Source organism: Salvelinus sp. IW2-2015, linkage group LG32 (assembly GCF_002910315.2).
Source record: "Salvelinus sp. IW2-2015 linkage group LG32, ASM291031v2, whole genome shotgun sequence".
Lineage (NCBI taxonomy): Eukaryota > Metazoa > Chordata > Actinopteri > Salmoniformes > Salmonidae > Salvelinus > Salvelinus sp. IW2-2015.
Genome location: NC_036871.1, coordinates 14,471,347 through 14,490,114, shown reverse-complemented (window position 1 = coordinate 14,490,114; position 18,768 = coordinate 14,471,347). Strand labels below are relative to the sequence as shown.

The following is an 18,768-nucleotide window of genomic DNA, read 5'->3' as shown; positions in this document are numbered from 1 at the left end:
TTGTTGTTCTACCCTGAACAAGGCAGTTAACCCACTGTTCACCCGGGAGGCTGTCATTGTAAATAATAAATTGTTCTTAANGAGGCTGTCATTGTAAATAATAAATTGTTCTTAACTGACTTGCCTGGTTAAAAAAAAAAAAACGGTCTTGTCAGGGACAGCTGAGGGTGGGACTTGGTGAATAATTGATGTCCCTTGAGAATTAGTCTTTTGCGGAGGTGATGCGGCTACAATTAACAGGGGCAGATTCAGGGGGTGGATGTGGCTATGATGATCCAAGGCCAGAAGAGGGACAGGTGTCCATGTTAAAGGGCTCCTCGCTGGGCTTCCTGGAGGGGCTGACCTCCTCAGTCTCTGTGTCTCCCATATCCAGGCCAGGCTGCTCCTCAGACAACAACACCTCTGGAGTGTCCTCCTCACAGCCTTACACCTCTGGAGTGTCCTCCTCACAGCCCACACTTAACAAAAAACAACACATTTCTGTTAGTTACTTTCAGACTTGCTTTTGACAAATGTGAATGACTGCCTGTAGTGTAAGAGAGAGAGAGAGAAAGGAAGAGAGAGTGATTGTGAGAACGAGAGAGGGAGGGAAGAGATAGAGAAAGAGAAAGAGAGCTCACCTTGACGTCCATGACCTTGGGCAGCCCTCCTCTCCTCATCCAGGGGTGGACCTCCACCAGTTCTTTCTGCTGCTCCCCGGTGAAGCACGGCTGGCACTTCTGCATCACAAGTAGTTTCTCTCGGTCTTCCCTAAGCACACTCTCAATGCCCCTGAGTAGCCAAGGAACATACACACTCAGTATACTGAACTATGTGACTTATATGACCAGGTGAAAGACATACAGTGCCAGTCAAAAGTTTGGACACACCTACTCATTCAAGGCTTTTTCTTTATTCTTTTACTAATTTCTACATTGTAGAATAATAGTGAAGACATCAACACTATGAAATAACACATATGGAATCATGTAAACAAAAAAAGTGTTAAACAAATCAAAATATGTTATATTTGAGATTCTTCAAATTAGACACCCTTTGCCTTGATGACAGCTTTTCACACTTTTGGCATTCTCTCAACCAGCTTCATGAGGACATCTGGAATGCATTTCAATTAACAGTTGTGCCTTGTTAAAAGTTTTGTTGAGAATGATATTTCCTTCTTAATGTTATGGAGCCAATCAGTTGTGTTGTGACAAGGTAAGGGTGGAATACAGAAAGATAGCCCTATTTGGTAAAATACAAGTCTATATTATGGCAAGAACAGCTCAAATAAGAAAAGAGAAACGACAGTCCATCATTACTTTAAGAGATTTAAGAACAAGAAACATTTCGAGAACTTTGAAAGTGCAGCCGCAAAAACCATCAAGCTATATGATGAAACTGGCTCTCATGAGGACCGGCACAGGAAAGGAAGACCCAGAGTTAACTCTGCTGCAGAGGATAAGTTCATTAGAGTTACCAGCCTCACTCCTCTTTCTATTCTGGTTAGAGACAGTTTGCACTGTTCTGTGAAGGGAGAAGTACACAGCGTTGTACGAGATCTTCAGTTTCTTGGCAATTTCTCGCATGGAACAGCCTTCATTTCTCAGAACAAGAATAGACTGATGAGTTTCAGAAGAAAGTTCTGCCATTTTGAGCCTGTAATCGGGCCCACAAATGCTGATGCTCCAGATACTCAACTAGTCTAAAGGCCAGTTTTATTGCTTTTTTAAATCAACACAACAGGTTTTAAGTGTACTAACATAAATTGCAAAAGGGTTTCCAATGATCAATTAGCCTTTTAAATGATAAACTTGGATTAGCTAACACAACCGTGCCATTGAAACACAGGAGTGATGGTTGCTGATAATGGGCCTCTGTACACCTATGTAGATATTCCATTAAAAAAATCAGTTGTTTCCAGCTACAATAGTCATTTACAACACTAACAATGTCTACACTGTATTTCTGATCAATTTGATGTTATTGTTTATGGACAAAAAAAAGCTTTTCTTTCAAAAACAAGGACATTTCTAAGTGACCCCAAACTTTTGAACGGTAGTGTATCTGATGTTGAACTGATCTTCAGGGTCCACTAGATATGATATCTGGAATAATTCAAAAACTAGCCTTGAAGAAACCACACATTTTCCTCTCCAACCCACTTTGCCTGACAACTTGTGCAAGAGCCCCATCTTATAGGCATACATTAGAACTGCAAGCCAGCAACTAAAGACCTCATACGCTTCCATCATCATAAGATGCATCACACAAACATACATAGATTTTCGGGATCCATTGAGGACATGAATCCAGCAGGTAAATACAGGGAGGGAGTAGGTGGGAGTGGGTAGTATCTATGCTGTGCAATGTATTTCCAAAAGATGCTGTGTTCCATYTAAAAAATGTGTATGACCTACCAAATAAAAACCAACAAATATTTCTAACCCCAGCATTCATGGGCACTCATCATTTTGGGAAACATTGCACTAGGACTCATACCCTGGGTAGAAGTTGTCTGTAGTCACAGATCTAGGATCAGTTTRCCCTCTCCTTATCCTTCCCCTAAGCCCACCCCTTCAAAAATCCCAAACTGACCCAGATATGCATTCACAGACAACTTTCTCATATTCCAAAAAACATTGCGTGCCGCCTCTCTCCTGTCTCCTCCCACTCACCGGGAGGGCATCTGATAGGTCAGCATGACCTTGTCGTCAGCGTTGGCGGTGACTAACCACGGCGGATCCTGCAGTACATACTTGTCATTGGCTTTCCTCTACCTCCATTGGCCACCTCTCGCTAACGCTACCACCACTCCCGCCGCTGGAGTGCACTTTGACCTGCTGGCAGCTGTTCTGGGAGGAGTCCACGGTGCCAAAGTAGTTGCTGCTGTTGTTGCTTGTGTGGCTGTTGCTTACTGTGGGGGTGAATGAACGCACAAAACAGAGTTAGGATATCTTACTTCAGAAGCACCAGAGTTCTGGTCTCAAGTGCTTCATACATGAAGCAACAAACTGCTGAACGTAATGTCTTGCTGCCATGTTAATGTCCTTCTATCTTGTGTTTGTTCTTGTTCTGCCAGTCTTGTAGATCAAATATGTAAACCCCCAAGCCAGTTACAGAAGTGAAGTTTGGTACAGTGGAAGTGACTGGTATAGAATAGGAAAAGAATTCTAACAAACTTAAAATAAGGCTAGGGTAGGTGTGTGTACAGACCTGTGCCACTGCCAGATACTCCGCTAGCTGACTCTCCGCTTGCTGACGTTCTACATCCCAACGTTCCACCTTTATTAGACATTCCGCTGTTAGACGTTCTAGCTGAGGTTGCGCAGCCATTAGAGCTGAAACCCATGGACCCTGAAGTGCCTGAGCTGGTGCCTGAACGAGAGTCTGAATGGAGCAGGATGTCCAGCAGGTCATTCGATGACGAATTGACGTCGCTATGGTTACCGTTGCCCGGCRAGCCCACCTGCAAGACAGAAGTCAAAGGATAAGGTCAACAAACAGAAGCTCCACTCTCAAGTYGTATTGTTCCCTTTTTTTGGTCATCAGTCCCATCCTTTGTTCTTTTGCTACTCTGCTCCTTCACTTCTCCCTCAAGGTCTAAGAAACGACTCAGTCATATTTATTTAACCAGGAAAAGCCTATTGAGACCGAGTCTCTTTTTTAAGGGAGACCTGGCCAAGAAGGCAGCAACAATCAATACATTACATAATTTAAACATTCAACAAAACAACAATGTGATCCAGCCTAAAAAAAARCATTTACACTCCTCTGTAACAGTCTCCCATCAATATWTTWAATTMATTCAGTGGCACTAACATATCTAGAAGAAGCATGGATTGTAGACTATTCCATGCGTCTGGGGCACAAGAAGAGAAGGTAGTCTTGCCTAATACTGTGAATGTCCTGGGGACTTTAAGTAGCAACCACCTAGCAGACCGGGTATGGTAACTGCTGGTGGTGAAGGAGACCAGAGTACAGACGTAAAGAGGGAGTTTACCCAAAGGGCTTTGTAGATGAACACATGTATCTTTCTGCGCATATAAAGTGAGGTCCAACCTACCATTTGGTACAATGTGCAATGGTGGGTGAGTGACTTGAAATTTGTAATAAAGCGCAAGGATGCATGATAAACAAAGTCCAGTCTCTGTAAGACGGAGGAGGTTGCATGCAACAAGTCACCATGATCAATTACAGAGAGAAAAGTGGCCTGAACAAGCTTCTTTCTAGCCATAAGCGGGAAGCAAGCCTTATTACGAAAAGAACCCAATTTCAATTCAAGCTTTGCCACAAGACTATCCACATTAACTCTAAAGGACAACTTGTCATCCAACCAAATACCTAGGTATTTGTAGGATGACACTTTTTCAATGGATAAGCCACCAGATGTGAAAATGCTAACTTTCTCWGGCAGAGTTCTAGCTCTGGTAAAGGTCACGAATTTCGTTTTTTTTGTATATTCAAGAACAGTTTGAGACCATATAGRGAGGCCTGCAGTGACTGAAAAGCATTCTGGAGCTTTCAATAGCCTGAACCAGAGAAGATATTGTCCCACTGTGAGAGATGGATAGACAGAGGTCTGTATTACAGTAACTACAGTAAGTTATATTTTGTGGAGAGTTGCGATGTTATCCTACCTCGTCACTGCAACACCTCAGCCTAGAGCACACTATATTCCATGATAGTAGCTTGCAGACAAGGAGTATGTTGGAGTACAAGGGTCCCATTGGACCAGTCAGACTGAATGTGGGCTAAAGGGTTTAAAGGGACACAATGTTTTAGACATAACATTTTAGCCAGGAGACTTTTGGATTATTGCACTTCGACATGGCAGCACAGTTACTTCACACAGAATGTCAGAATTGTAAACCTTTTAATGATTCAATATAATTTGCATAGACCAGATGAMTTGGTGAAGCTATAACATTATCTCCCAGGAAAAGCATTCTTAAAATATTCATAACAATTACAAATCTATAGCCTGTGCCAGTTGCCTGCCAGCTGAAGACAATAAAAGGACTGATTTGTGAATGACATAGGKGTTAAGTCGCTTTTTACACATCCTAACCCTAGCCTAACACCTTCAGTCTAAAAGCAACACTTTTCTAGTTTTGCTGCCATTTTCGTGAAACTCAATACTGATGCCACAACCTTACACTAACRCTGTTTCTGGGAGAGTTGGAGGAGCCTGTACTAAATCTGTCTGGGATAAAGGGAGGGAGGGAGAAAAAGAGGATACAGAAGGGGAAAGAGTGAACAAGGTCAAACTCATGAGGTCTGATATCAAAAGGCTCAGAGACCGTTTCTATCTACAAGCTATCACACTGCTCAAGAATTGAACTGGACTGACCCCCTTTACTGACTCTCCGCACTTTAGCACACATGCACTCAGACAAATATACACCCACACAGATATACACTCACAGATATACACTCACACAGATATACACTCACACACCCACACAGGTATACTCACATAGATATACACTCACACAGGTATACACTCACACACCCACAAGGGTATACACTCACATAGATATACACTAACACACAGGTATACAGTACCAGTCAAAAGTTGACACCTACTCATTCAAGGGTTTTTCTTTATTTCTTTTACTATTTTCTACATTGTAGGATAATGGTGAATACATAAAAACTATGAAATAACACACATGGAATCATGTAGTAACCAAAAAAAAGTGTTAAACAAATCAAAATATATTTTATATTTCAGATTCTTCAAAGTAGCCACCCTTTGCCTTGATGACAGCTTTGCACACTCTTGGCATTCTCTCAACCAGCTTCATGAGGAATGCTTTTCCAACAGTCTTGAAGGAGTTCCCACATATGCTGAGCACTTGTTGGCTGCTTTTCCTTCACTCTGCGGTCCAACTCATCCCAAACCATCTCAATTGGGTTGAGGTCGGCGTGATTGTGGAGGCCAGGTCATCTAATGCCGCACTCCATCACTCTCCTTCTTGGTCAAATAGCCCTTACACAGCCTGGAGGTGTGTTGGGTCATTGTCCTGTTGAAAAACAAATGAGTCCCATTAAGCGCAAACAAGATGGGATGGCGTATCGCTGCAGAATGTGGTAGCCATGCTGTGTTAAGTGTGCTTGAATTCTAAATAAATCACTGAGTGTCACCACAAAGCACCGCACACCTCCTCCTTCATGCTTCACAGTGGGAACCACACATGCGGAGATCATCCGTTCACCTACTCTGCGTCTCACAAAGACACGGAGGTTGGAGCCAAAAATCTCAAATCTGGACAGTTTCCACCGGTCTATTGTCCATTGCTCGTGTTTCTTGGCACAGGAAGTCTCTTCTTCTTATTGGTGTCCTTTAGTAGTGGTTTCTTTGCAGCAATTTGACCATGAAGGCCTGATTCCACTCCTCAACGAGTGATGTTGAGATGTGTCTGTTACTAATCTGAGGCTGGTAACTCTAATGAACTTATCCTCCGCAGCAGAGGTAACTCTGGGTCTTTCTTTCCTGTGGCGGTCTCATGAGAGCAGTTTCATCATAGCGCTTGAAGGTTTTTCCGACTGCACTTGAATAATTTTTACATTTTCCGTACTGACTGACCATCATGCTTAAAGTAATAATGGACTGTCGTTTCTCTTTGCTTACTTGAGCTGTTCTTGCCATAATATGGATTTGGTCTTTTACCAAATAGGGCTATCTTCTGTATACCATCCCTACCTTGTCACAAACAACTGATGGCTCAAACGCATTAAGGAAATAAATTCAACAAATTACACCCAAAAGATATATACTCACACACACCTACCACTCTAAATTAGTTATTATAAATACTAAACATTTGCCCCCCAATCCACACATCCCCAATACACATGTAAATATTGGGACTTAAATTGTGCCTACCTGTATTAATACTTATGCTAAAATGTTTATTCTATTCTGCTGAACACTTTACTTTATGTTCGTATTCTTATCTTTTACTATTTCTTGTTGATGCGTTGTGGAGAAGGAACCTGCAAGTAARAATTTTGTTGGATGGTGCATACCATGTGTATCCCGTACGACTTGAAAATGCGTATACCTGCTGAAGCTCCTTGACCTTCTCCATGGCTTGCCAGACCACGCTCCCCCGCTTCATGTTGACAGCGTTATTCCCTTGTGTGCCAACGGAGGGCACCACCACCATGCTGTCTTGTCTCTCCAGGGAGCACCGCRTCTCCTCCAGCTGCAGTAGGTTGAGCTGCAGGGGCGAGCTGCACCATGATTGGAACAGTGGAGGGGAGGACGCTTGGTCCCTGCCGCCCATGGTCCCATGCGGGGAGCAGCGAGACTGGGTGGTTTCCCCAGGTGGCTTGGGAGCCTCCATGGGCATGGAGAATGAGAAAGGCTGGGCGGGGACTGGGAAGGTCGTCAGTAGGGGGAAGGCCTGTGGCTGAGCCGGGAAAGGACCCTGGGCAGGTAAGGTGAGGGATGTCTGTGGGAGGAAGGGCTGCGACTGAGAGGGGTAGCCGGCTTTCTCGGCCTGGTAGAAAGGCTGCTGTCCTGGAGCCCCGCTTCCCATTTGAGGGAACATGCAGCTGGGGAGAACCAGAGCCACCACGGGGGTCACCATRGGAGTAGAGAAGGGCAAGGGCTGGATGTTTGGTGGCGGGCACTGGGGATCCTGGTTGCACTGGCTGTCACYGAAGCCTGCCAATGAATTCTCTGGGTGAGTAGGCATGGTGCCAGCCATGGTGCCCGCCCCAGGGTAGAGCTGGAGGGGGTAGACTGACACAACGGTGGGGTAAGCCAGGGGCAGCAAAGTGGACTGGGAGGTGTTGGAGGGGGACCAGGAGGTCTGGTTGAGGCCCTGGTTGAGGAGGTGGGGTCGGGGCTGCGGCTGTCTTCTCCTATGAGACACGGAACTGTCGGACGACTCGTTCTGTTTCACCCGCTTAGACTTGGTCTTCTTGTTGCGCCCACTTCGACGGGCAGCGGGCTCGGCCTGTTTGCATGGGCGCACAGCGGGCAGAGCTAGAGATGGGGACAGAGGGGAAAGGGAGGAAAAGAGGGTGTGATTACATTATGTATTGGACTGTGAGAGGTTGAGTGTATGAGAACATTAAGGTGCTCTGTGTGTCTGTGTTGAATTGTACTAGCCCAAGTCTAACGACCTATACTGAGTTTGTATTGTAATGTGTGTAGAACATGTTTGCTACTGTACCATCAGCGGCGCCTTGTCCCTTCTGGCGCTCCAGGTATTGGGAACAGTTGGCCTGGAAGGCCTGGACTCCCCTCTGCTCCCTGAAGCGACACAGAAAGGTCTGCTCCTCCTTCTGGGTGTGGGCTACTAGGACCTGCTTGGTCAGACCGAGCTTCTTATAGGGCTCCCTCTCCAGGTTGGGAGGTGAAACAGCATTGGSGGGAGGCCCAGGAGTCTGGTTGCCCCCCTCCACCTCCTCCCGTGCCACAGATACATCTACGATGATCTCTGTACGGAGAAAAACAGACAGAGAAACAATTACATACAACAAATACATAAAACACCCAACAGCTCAGGACATACAGAGATGAGAAGCTGTAATACCCTTAGCAACATTGATAAACATAGATACATTGATATTCATTACAGGGAAGCAGAGATGCAGAGAGGATGGTATAATGCACAGCGCATTTAGACACATGGCTTTGGTATAACATACATCATGGTATAGTCGAGGAACCAGACTGTGAATCTCTGAATGTTGTAAAATAAATCTGGCATGCAAGATGATGGAACATGCATGACCTCAGAGTACACACATGATACTGCATACATTACACAACATCAAGCTACATCCATACAACACACACACCCATGTACCTACGCACACACAGTCCCCACTCCCAAACACAACCCACCACCACAAACTGAAGACCAAAAAGAGTAGAACAGAATAGTAGAATGAGACATGTCAATGTCCCCGTAGTGTATACCTGACTCGGGCTGCAGTTTCTTATCTCCTACATGGACGACGGTGCTGCTGTAGCTACACTGGCTTGCTACTGACACCACGCTCTCGGCTTTACCGCACGGTGGCACAGCGAGGGCCGCCAGGGAGGAGCCCACTGCCCCTGTGGCTGAGGTCGTAGCGTATGTCTTTTTGTCTGCGATGACGTCATCCACAGGGGTTAGACCAGGCTGATGATTAAACAGTGCAGGGTCTGCCAGGGTGATAGGGAGAGACTGAGGGAGGGTGACTAGGAGAGTCACATGTAAAGTCCCATAAATGCGGATTATAGAGAGATAGACAAAGAGAGAGTTTGGCTGTGTCTGATTCAGATGGTGACCTGTCCAACAGAGCTTTGGTGAGACTGAAAGTCTTTCAACTAAACGAGTCTTTAAACTACACTGGACAAAATATAAACGCAACATGCAACAATTTAAAAGATTTTACTGAGTTACAGTTCATATAAGGAAATCAGTCAGTTGAAATGAATTCATTAGGCCCTAATCAATGGATTTCACATGACTGGGAATACAGATATGCATCTGTTGGTTACAGATACCTTTAAAAAAAAAGTAGAGGCGTGGATAAGAAAACCAGTCAGTATGTGGAGTGACCATTTGCCTGATGCAAAGAGCTGATCATGCTGTTTATTGTGGCCTGTGAAAAGTTCTCACACTCCTCTTCAATGGCTGTGCGAAGTTGCTGGATATTGGCGGGAACTGGAACACACTATCGTACACGTCAATCAAGAGCATCTCAAACATGCTCAACGGGTGACATGTCTGGTGAGTGTGCAGGCCATGGAAGAACTGGGACATTTTCAGCATCCAAGAATAGTGTACAGATCCTTGCGACATGGAGCTGTGCATTATCATGCTGAAACATGAGGTGATGGTGGAGGATGAAAGACACAATGGGCCTCAGGATCTTGTCACGGTATCTCTGTGCATTCAAATTGCCATCGATAAAATGCATTTGTGTTCGTTGTCTGTAGCTTATGCCCGTCCAAACCATAACCCCACCGCCACCATGGGGCACTCTGTTCACAACGTTGACATCAGCAAACCGCTCGCCCACACGACGCCATACACGTGGTCTGCGGTTGTGAGGCCAGTTGGACGTGTTGCCAAATTCCCTAAAATGATGTTGGAGGCGGCTTATTGTAGAGAAATAAACATAAATTCTCTGGCAACAGCTCTGGTGGACATTCCTGCAGTCAGCATGCCAATTGCACGCTCCCTCAACTTGAGACATCTGTAGCATTGTGTTGTGTGACAAAACGGCACATTTTAGAATGGCCTTATATTGCCCCCAGCACCTGTATAATGATCATACTGTTTAATATGCTACTTGCTACACCACACCTGTCAGGTGGATGAATTATCTTGGTAAAGGAGAAAAGCTTACTAACAGGGATGTAAACAAATTTGTGCACAAAATTTGAGAGAAATAAGCTTTTTGTGCATATGGAACATTTCTGTGATCTTTTATTTCATGAAACATGGGGCCAACACTTTACATGTTGCGTTTATATTTTGTTCAGTATAAAGGAGTTTAAATATAAATACTGATATTTTGATAAATTGGTATGTGTTCATATGTGGAGCCAGACAGAATCTGCAGGGTGTTTTCCAACCAACACATTATCAACGTTGTCACACTATAACAAATCAGTGTATCTGTGACTATTAATCTAGCAGTATTATTTGTTTTAAATTTAATTCATCCCACAKGTATCTTTCATTTGAATTAGAAAGTTGCAGGTTCCGTCTAGAATGAGACATCTAATTTAAATACAAATCACACCRGAGCCAACGGCGTCAAAATCTTCGTGTGAGAGGAGAGCATCAATACACTTACACTGCGTAGCGTATGCCAATTGAATTGTCACAATAATCCATAACAAAAAGTAGTATTTGTTACGTTCGCTATGTAGCCCTTGTGAATTATTGTTGTGTTCCTTATGACTCACCTTATATGTCCTACGGGAGCCACCGTACCTGCCYGCTCTAAACAGTTGTTATGTTCGGTCGAGAATGTGAGTTAGCTAATACTCCCGAGGAGTTTATAAAGAATTTAGCTAGTCTTGTTCTTTCTACATTACAGTATTCTCTCTTAGCCTGCCTAGGCTTTATGCCTGTGATCAAAATCAACACAGGTAGGTATTAGAGGTCGACCGATTAATTGGAATGGCCGATTAATTAGGGCCGATTTCAAGTTTTCATAACAATCGGAAATCGGTATTTTTGGACATCGTATTTGGCCGATTGTACACCTTTATTTATCCTTTATTTAACTAGGCAAGTCAGTTAAGAACACATTCTTATTTTCAATGACGGCCTAGGAACAGTGGGTTAACTGCCTTGTTCAGGGGCAGAATGACAGATTTTTACCTTGTCAGCTCAGGGATTCAATCTTGCAACCTTACAGTTAACAAGTCCAACGCTCTAACCACGTGATTACATTGCACTCCACGAGGAGACTGCCTGTTACACGAATGTAGTAAGAAGCCAAGGTAAGTTGCTAGCTAGCATTAAACGTATCTTATAAAAAACAAATCAATCAATCATAATCACTAGTTAACTACACATGGTTGATGATATTACTAGTTTATCTAGCGTGTCCTGCGTTGCATATAATCGAAAAAGGACTGTCGTTGCTCCAATGTGTACCTAACCATAAACATCAATGCCTTTCTTAAAATCAATACACAAGTATATATTTTTAAACCTGCATATTTAGTTGATATTGCCTGCTAACATGACACGCTGCGAACTGTGAAGACTATTTCTTCCTGTCTCTTATACACATCTAGATGTGTATAAGAGACCTCTCTTAGCCTGCCTAGGCTTTATGCCTGTGATCAAAATCAACACAGGTAGGTATTAGAGGTCGGCCGATTAATTAGGGCCGATTTCAAGTTTTCATAACAATCGGAAATCGGTATTTTTGGACATCGTATTTGGCCGATTGTACACCTTTATTTATCCTTTATTTAACTAGGCAAGTCAGTTAAGAACACATTCTTATTTTCAATGACGGCCTAGGAACAGTGGGTTAACTGCCTTGTTCAGGGGCAGAATGACAGATTTTTACCTTGTCAGCTCAGGGATTCAATCTTGCAACCTTACAGTTAACAAGTCCAACGCTCTAACCACCTGCCTCTCATTGCACTCCACGAGGAGCCTGCCTGTTACACGAATGCAGTAAGAAGCCAAGGTAAGTTGCTATCTAGCATTAAACTTATCTTATAAAAAACAATCAATCAATCATAATCACTAGTTAAAAATACATAGCCTGTCTCTTATACACATCTAGATGTGTATAAGAGACAGGCTCCAATGTGTACCTAACCATAAACGTCAATGCCTTTCTTAAAATCAATACACAGGTATATATTTTTTAAACCTGCATATTTAGTTGATATTGCCTGCTAACATGACACGCTGCGAACTGTGAAGACTATTTCTTCCTAACAAAGACAGCCAACTTCGCCAAACGGGGGATGATTTAACAAAAGCGCATTTGCGAAAAAAGCACAATCGTTGCACGACTGTACCTAACCATAAACATCAATGCATTTCTTAAAATCAATACACAGAAGTATACATCTTTAAACCTGCATATTTAGCTAAAAGAAATCCAGGTTAGCAGCTGTCTCTTATACACATCTAGATGTGTATAAGAGACAGGTCCTATAATTCCTATAACTACAACCTAAAACTTCTTACCTGGGAATATTGAAGACTCATGTTAAAAGGAACCACCAGCTTTCATATGTTCTCATGTTCTGAGCAAGGAACTTAAACGTTTTTTTACATGGCACATATTGCACTTTTACTTTCTTCTCCAACACTTTGTTTTTGCATTATTTAAACCAAATTGAACATGTTTCATTATTTATTTGAGGCTAAATTGATTTTATTGATGTATTATATTAAGTTAAAATAAGTGTTCATTCAGTATTGTTGTAATTGTCATTATTACAAATACATTTCCACATTTTTATTTTATAAATCGGCATCGCTTTTATTGGTCCTCCAATAATCGTTATCAGCGTTGAAAAATCATAATCGGTCGACCTCTAGTAGGTATAACGTTATTGTTTTCAAATATGTATTTTTGGCGCTGGCAGTATTGTTGTTATTGTAACGATTATCAACACTTAAATATACATGTCACAAATCCAGACGTAACGATGCACAAACAAGTCTATTCTCTGGCAATTTATCGGCTCATTTTACTAGCAATACTTCGTGTAGACGTGAGAAAATTTGATTTGCTTTCTAATTTAACGCGCGGTCCGTCTGTTTTCTCACTCACTACCTTGCATTCTAMTTCCAGTGTGTGCACGCTCGTTCACAMGCACATAAAACGCTTTTCATTTGATTTGGGCTTTAGTGATAACGGGCAATTCAATTCATGGTGCATTCACCRACTGGTAAAAAATAATAGTGGTGTAGGAGAGTTCACTTGCAATACAGGCTACATGCAACATCATACTGTAGCAATAATACCGAAGTCAATTGTTGAACATCTTTTATTAATGGAGTGATAAAGTAAAAATAGATTAAGAGCAGTGTAACATACCTTCAGATAATTGCATGGGATTGTCCCCTCCTTTCTGCTTGTCCTCATCTGAGGACATAGTGCTGTCAGAAGAGTAGCACCTCCTCTTCATAGTGATGGGAACATTACAGCCCTCTAGATATCTGTCCAGAGAGGGAGAGAGGTGCACACAGAAAGACTGATTTACTTTATATCTTAATCAAAAACAATAGCCCATGTAATTGGGTAGCAGTAAGTACATACGGAATAAGTAACAGTCTCATTTCCATCTATCTACCCAGAAACAATGCCTATAAGTATTATGCCCCATAACAGGACAACTAGATTAATAGACAAAAGACCAAAGACTTTAGATAGGATAGATGACCAGAGAGATGTACAGATAAGTGATTAGCAAGATGAATAAGTGACTAGTTAGTAGTTGTTCTGACCTGATGACGCTGTMCAGACMGCTGATCTGTTGGTAKGAGTAGACCGTTTGGTCGTTGAAGGCCAGCTGCTCCTCCTGTACTGCAGTCCTGCTGCTGCTGTCCTCCAGGCTCAGCCCACTGACCCCAGCACTGACCCCAGCACTGACCCCACTGTCCCTCCAACTCAGAGGGGCCACAGGGGCTGCAGATTCCTTGGAACGCACCACAGCTGGACTCTTCTGGAGGAACTCTGCTGGGGAAAAGGGAGTGTGTCAAGACTGGGATGGGCATGGATTTGTACGTTCTGTATACGCCAAACTACACCCATGGATATGTGTGTTTTCTACATCTCTTCCAACACACATAAGTGCATTCGTATCTGTACATCCACACACATGTACACTCCCCAGTTCACATTATCCAATGCACACATGAGCATATCTCTATGCTTCCTGCAGATTGTAAATATTTCTGTGCTGGTTTGCTTGTTTGACTTACTGCCAGGGCTCTTCTTGGTCTCAGGCCTGGCTGAGGAGGAGGCTTGGTAGATCTGCTGTTCCTGACTCTTCTGGAGGTGGATACCTTTACAGATTTCCTGGAATGACCTCTGCTGGGGAGGAGAGAAGAGACATTCACTATCATGGAGAGAGAGAGGTAAAAGARAGTGAGAGTGAGTGATAGACAGGGAAAAGAGAGTGACAGAGAGGGTACTTACAGGTTTGGCCCAGCTGCTCTCCCCCTCGATGCGTGTCCTGCTTRGGCTGCCCTCGCTGGTCATCACCTGAGATGCTGCAAGGTGGTCGTTGCTTCCCACGCTACCGTAGCCACTGGAGCTAGTGTTGTGCACTGGCTGTAGTAGCAATCTGTGGATCTGCKCAGTGATCTCCTGGACTTCAGAGTCCATAGTCTCCATGAGGGCAGGGAGCGGGGCCACAAACACATCCTCATTCACCGGGCCTCTAGAAGTGGGAACAACCACATTATCCTTATTCAGTCACAGGCTTTTTAAATTAAAGATTTTTTCTGGATATTTCAAAAAATTGTGCCAAGATAACACAAAAGAGCGCTGGGCAGAGTGTAGTGTCAAGATCGAAAACATTGTGCTGGGCAGACACTCACATGCGGACTTTGTGCCTCCCGATAACGAAGGAGACCTTGCGGCTCCAGGGGTTGACGAAGCTGGACCAGCTGGTGTCGACAATGACGTACTCTCCGTTCCGCGTGCAGAACCTRATGGAGGAGTGGTCGAACGGCTGGCCAGCGTACTGAAGGACTATGGGTAGGAGAGAGAACATAGATGTCAGTAAAAGACGGAGTAAAGCTAAAACGGCATATATTCTATTATTAAAGGGCCATACAGTGTGTTGTATGCAGTCCAGTGATGGTACTATTCTAAGTTGATTAAGTAGTATGTTTAGAAACTGTGTTCTAGTTTCTCTTACTCTTCTTGTGAATGGCCAACATGACAGGCCTGTCATCGGGATGCATGAGAAGAAGGACTGGGGTGCCAATCAGATCCTGGGGGAAGTACCCAAGAAGTGGAACAGCTCTGAAAGGCAAAAAACAATAACTTTGTGAGTGAGCCTATAGGTGTCATAAAAGCACWGTACTCTTCTGTCGGATAAAAAAATATAAAAAAGTGTTGTGAAAAAAAAGTGCAAATGTGTCTCGCCTCTCATCCACATCCTGGAACACACAGCTAGGAGTGTGTGTGGTGGTGAAGATGCGCTTGTCACTAGGGATTCTGGGAGCTGTAGGCAAAATGAAAACACTTAACACTACTGTTCCCACACACTATATTTCACATACCGTCCACTATTGTACACTACTGAGGATGCGGTTTCAAAAGTATTCAAACAGTCACAACTCCGGCATTGTGAMGGCATTATCATTGGTCCTYACCCTCGTATCCGGAGTGCACCTTCTCAGCCAGTAGGAGGCAGCAGAACTGGTCCTCAGAATGGACCTTATCCTGCACCTTCATCAGGTAGGGTTTCATACGGAATGGGTAGTACTGCAGGTCCCCMTCACACTTCTTACCCCCACTACAGAACACAGGAGAGAGAGGACAAAGTCAGCAAGKCACTAAAGCAGCAACAAAACCATGAAAATATAATGTCCTTGTGATTGTCAGCTGACTCACTTCATTAGCATCTATTTCACAGATCGAGTTGCTGCTTGGGTGTTTTTCTGCCTCTTGGGGGCAGAGTTGAGCCCTAGATCTACTTTAACGGCAACTGTGAATAGTGTGTGTGTGTGTGTGTGTGTCAGAGAAAAGAGCGAGAGCTTCCTGTTTATGAAACCAGCCGAGAATCAAACTAATTTAAACTGGAAAGAGGGAATGAATAGAAACATGGAGAGCAGCTGACTCACGGACGCAGCCACACACACACACACACACCTGATCCGACAGAAGAACGATTTTTCCTGCATGCAGTTCGACCGGGATGACTCTGAAAGGAGAGGGGGGAATGACATTTTTTAAACATTTAAAAAATTCAGAATAAGTCTACTTTATTGGCTCAATGCCGACCCTCTTCATTCAACTGAGATACTATTTCACGAGTCACATCTGCTTTCAACTACATCAACAACACACCTATTCAGAGAAATTAACAAGATGAATACAAACAAAGATACGCTCAATTTACAGTAGGAGAGAAGATGGGTGTATTTTTTGGTGCCCTTGCTTCAATGCGTACACTATGTATGTTTTCCAAGCTCTGGTTAACCCCCTGTATTAACTGGTTTTGTAGGAATCTGTAATTGATTTGATTAGGGTGGGGACGACTAGACTCAAATCCAGGTACATTCATGTTTTCCTAGCAACGGCTTTGCTTGTGCTGTTTGAAATGGATGACTTTTCTGATCATTATAACTACATGGGATTTGACTGAAGAGTGTCTGGAGAAGCGCTAKACATTTAAAATGGGATAGGCGGACCACTCTTATAGCCAGGTTTAATGTGTAAACAAGCATGTTCCCTTTTTCCATCCTACCCTATGCCTTTTGTACATGTGTGATGTAGCTCTCCTGTCTAAAACAGTTCATAGACRGTCTATAAGAGGCTATAAGTGAGGCTATAAGTTAAGGGGTTTTCGCTACCTGCTCCAGAAGGGCAGGTGGTATGGCATGTTTAGAAGTGTTTAGATTGTAGCTGGTTATAAGCGCTCGTAGAGGGGTCATTACCTGCTCCGGTGCACATGCTCCAGGAGGGCAGGCGGTAGCGCGTGGTGAAGCTGTAGAAAACACTAACGTCCTGGGGAATCAAGAACTCCACAAACTTGGCATCCTTGAAGATGCCCCGTTTACAGTTGAGGATGGAGGCGGCCTGGTCTGAGATGTAGACGATATTTCCCGTGATCAGAGATACAGCTACAGCAAAGATGTCCTGGAGGGACACAGAGGCACATGTGAGAATCTGGCATATACAGTACACGGACAGCTGCAAACGTGGATTACTCATACGTTATTACATCACTGGGATATCTGATCTGTTGTTGGTCAGACACCATGTCAAATTGGGACGGATGGCATGGATGTGGTAGGCATTAAGTCGTGGCTGTTATAGTGTTAACTAAGCATTACTGTTGGGTACCATTTATTTTTGAGGATGTATTCAAGGAAATGTTTTTTTTGTGTGTATTCAGAAGTAATACTGTACTACTAAGGAATTTACATTGTTTTTGAGGGTGTACTCTGAGGTGATGCTGTCTATCTCCTCGATGGTGTAAGAGGACACGTCCAGGCCTGATGGCTGACTGTCATTGGTCATCAGCAGCTGGTAGTACTCCTCATTGGCTGAAACACAACAACAAACACACATTGGTTTCCTTGTTGGACTTTTAAGACACATTCCTAATACAATCAACTATAATGTAATGATGCTAAATTCCTAATCTTCTCATATGTTCAGGACTACCACCCAGAAGGATGTGCAGTTTGGTTGTCTCTTACCTTCCACCTGTTTGACGCAGCGCAGTGCGTATTTCAGGGTGTTTAGGGAGCTGGACTTGTTGCCTTTGTTCCTCTTGTCAGCAGGCAGGAGATGTCTGAGCTGCTTGGCGGTCCTGAGCTGCTTGGCGGTCCTGAGCAGCTCCTTCTGGGTCTTGGCCTTAGCGGACTCCTCACTACTGCAGCCGCTGGTGGAGGGGTTGTCCTGCACAGAACTCAGCAGGCTGAAGGCATTGGAACTACTGGGAGGAGAGGGGCTGTGGGAGTTAGAGCGACAAGCAAGAGAGAGATTATTAATAACATGCAATAACACATTTAGAGAATTGTTTCACACCACTAGAATTACAKTGTTACAAGCCGAAGCTACACTGTAACAAGTCTTATACCGAGCTGCTAGCGGTATACTTTTGAAAAACAATAAAAGGGACTGAAGGTAGGCTTGTTATTGTTGATGTTTCAGCTACAATGTCTTTTTCTAGAAAGGTAGCCTTGACTGAGGTTAACAAAAAAAGGTCTACTTTCAATCATATTGTTTTTGTTTTCGAACGACACTGCAGCCMTTCATTAAAATGCTATTCCTCTTGAACAACAGGTGAATTGCGTTCATTGCAGGCTAAAAGTTTCTTTCACAATATCCGATTGAAATACATCCATTGAACACTGGAATGAAATTTCAAAACAAAGTCCTTGAGTTTTGCATGAAAAKAATGGGTTAATTTATTTGCACAGCTGCGACAATGGCTTGGAGTTCTCTACTCTTTTTGGGTTCAGGAGAGTGCAATGCTACAATGGTACATGGACACCAGAGCACTTTCGTAGGAATCTGTAATTGATTTGATTAGGGTGGGGACGACTAGACTCAAATCCAGGTACATTCATGTTTTCCTAGCAACGGCTT

General features: G+C 43.6%; 1 protein-coding gene across 1 annotated transcript in view; it reads right to left on the bottom strand.

Moving 5' to 3' along the window:
- Positions 1 to 316: 316 nt before the first annotated feature.
- The window catches only part of LOC111957278 (period circadian protein homolog 2-like), a 27,615-nt gene continuing 9,163 nt past the window's right edge, over positions 317 to 18,768 (bottom strand). The window contains 20 exon segments of the mRNA XM_070436614.1: positions 317 to 458; positions 621 to 771; positions 2,658 to 2,744; positions 2,746 to 2,896; positions 3,196 to 3,448; positions 4,620 to 4,733; positions 7,050 to 7,981; positions 8,172 to 8,438; positions 13,528 to 13,649; positions 13,938 to 14,166; positions 14,415 to 14,526; positions 14,632 to 14,875; positions 15,036 to 15,189; positions 15,359 to 15,465; positions 15,589 to 15,667; positions 15,819 to 15,961; positions 16,318 to 16,369; positions 17,106 to 17,307; positions 17,596 to 17,717; positions 17,874 to 18,127. Of these exon segments, the coding sequence (XP_070292715.1) occupies positions 447 to 458; positions 621 to 771; positions 2,658 to 2,744; positions 2,746 to 2,896; positions 3,196 to 3,448; positions 4,620 to 4,733; positions 7,050 to 7,981; positions 8,172 to 8,438; positions 13,528 to 13,649; positions 13,938 to 14,166; positions 14,415 to 14,526; positions 14,632 to 14,875; positions 15,036 to 15,189; positions 15,359 to 15,465; positions 15,589 to 15,667; positions 15,819 to 15,961; positions 16,318 to 16,369; positions 17,106 to 17,307; positions 17,596 to 17,717; positions 17,874 to 18,127 (3,787 nt within the window). The 3' untranslated portion in view covers positions 317 to 446.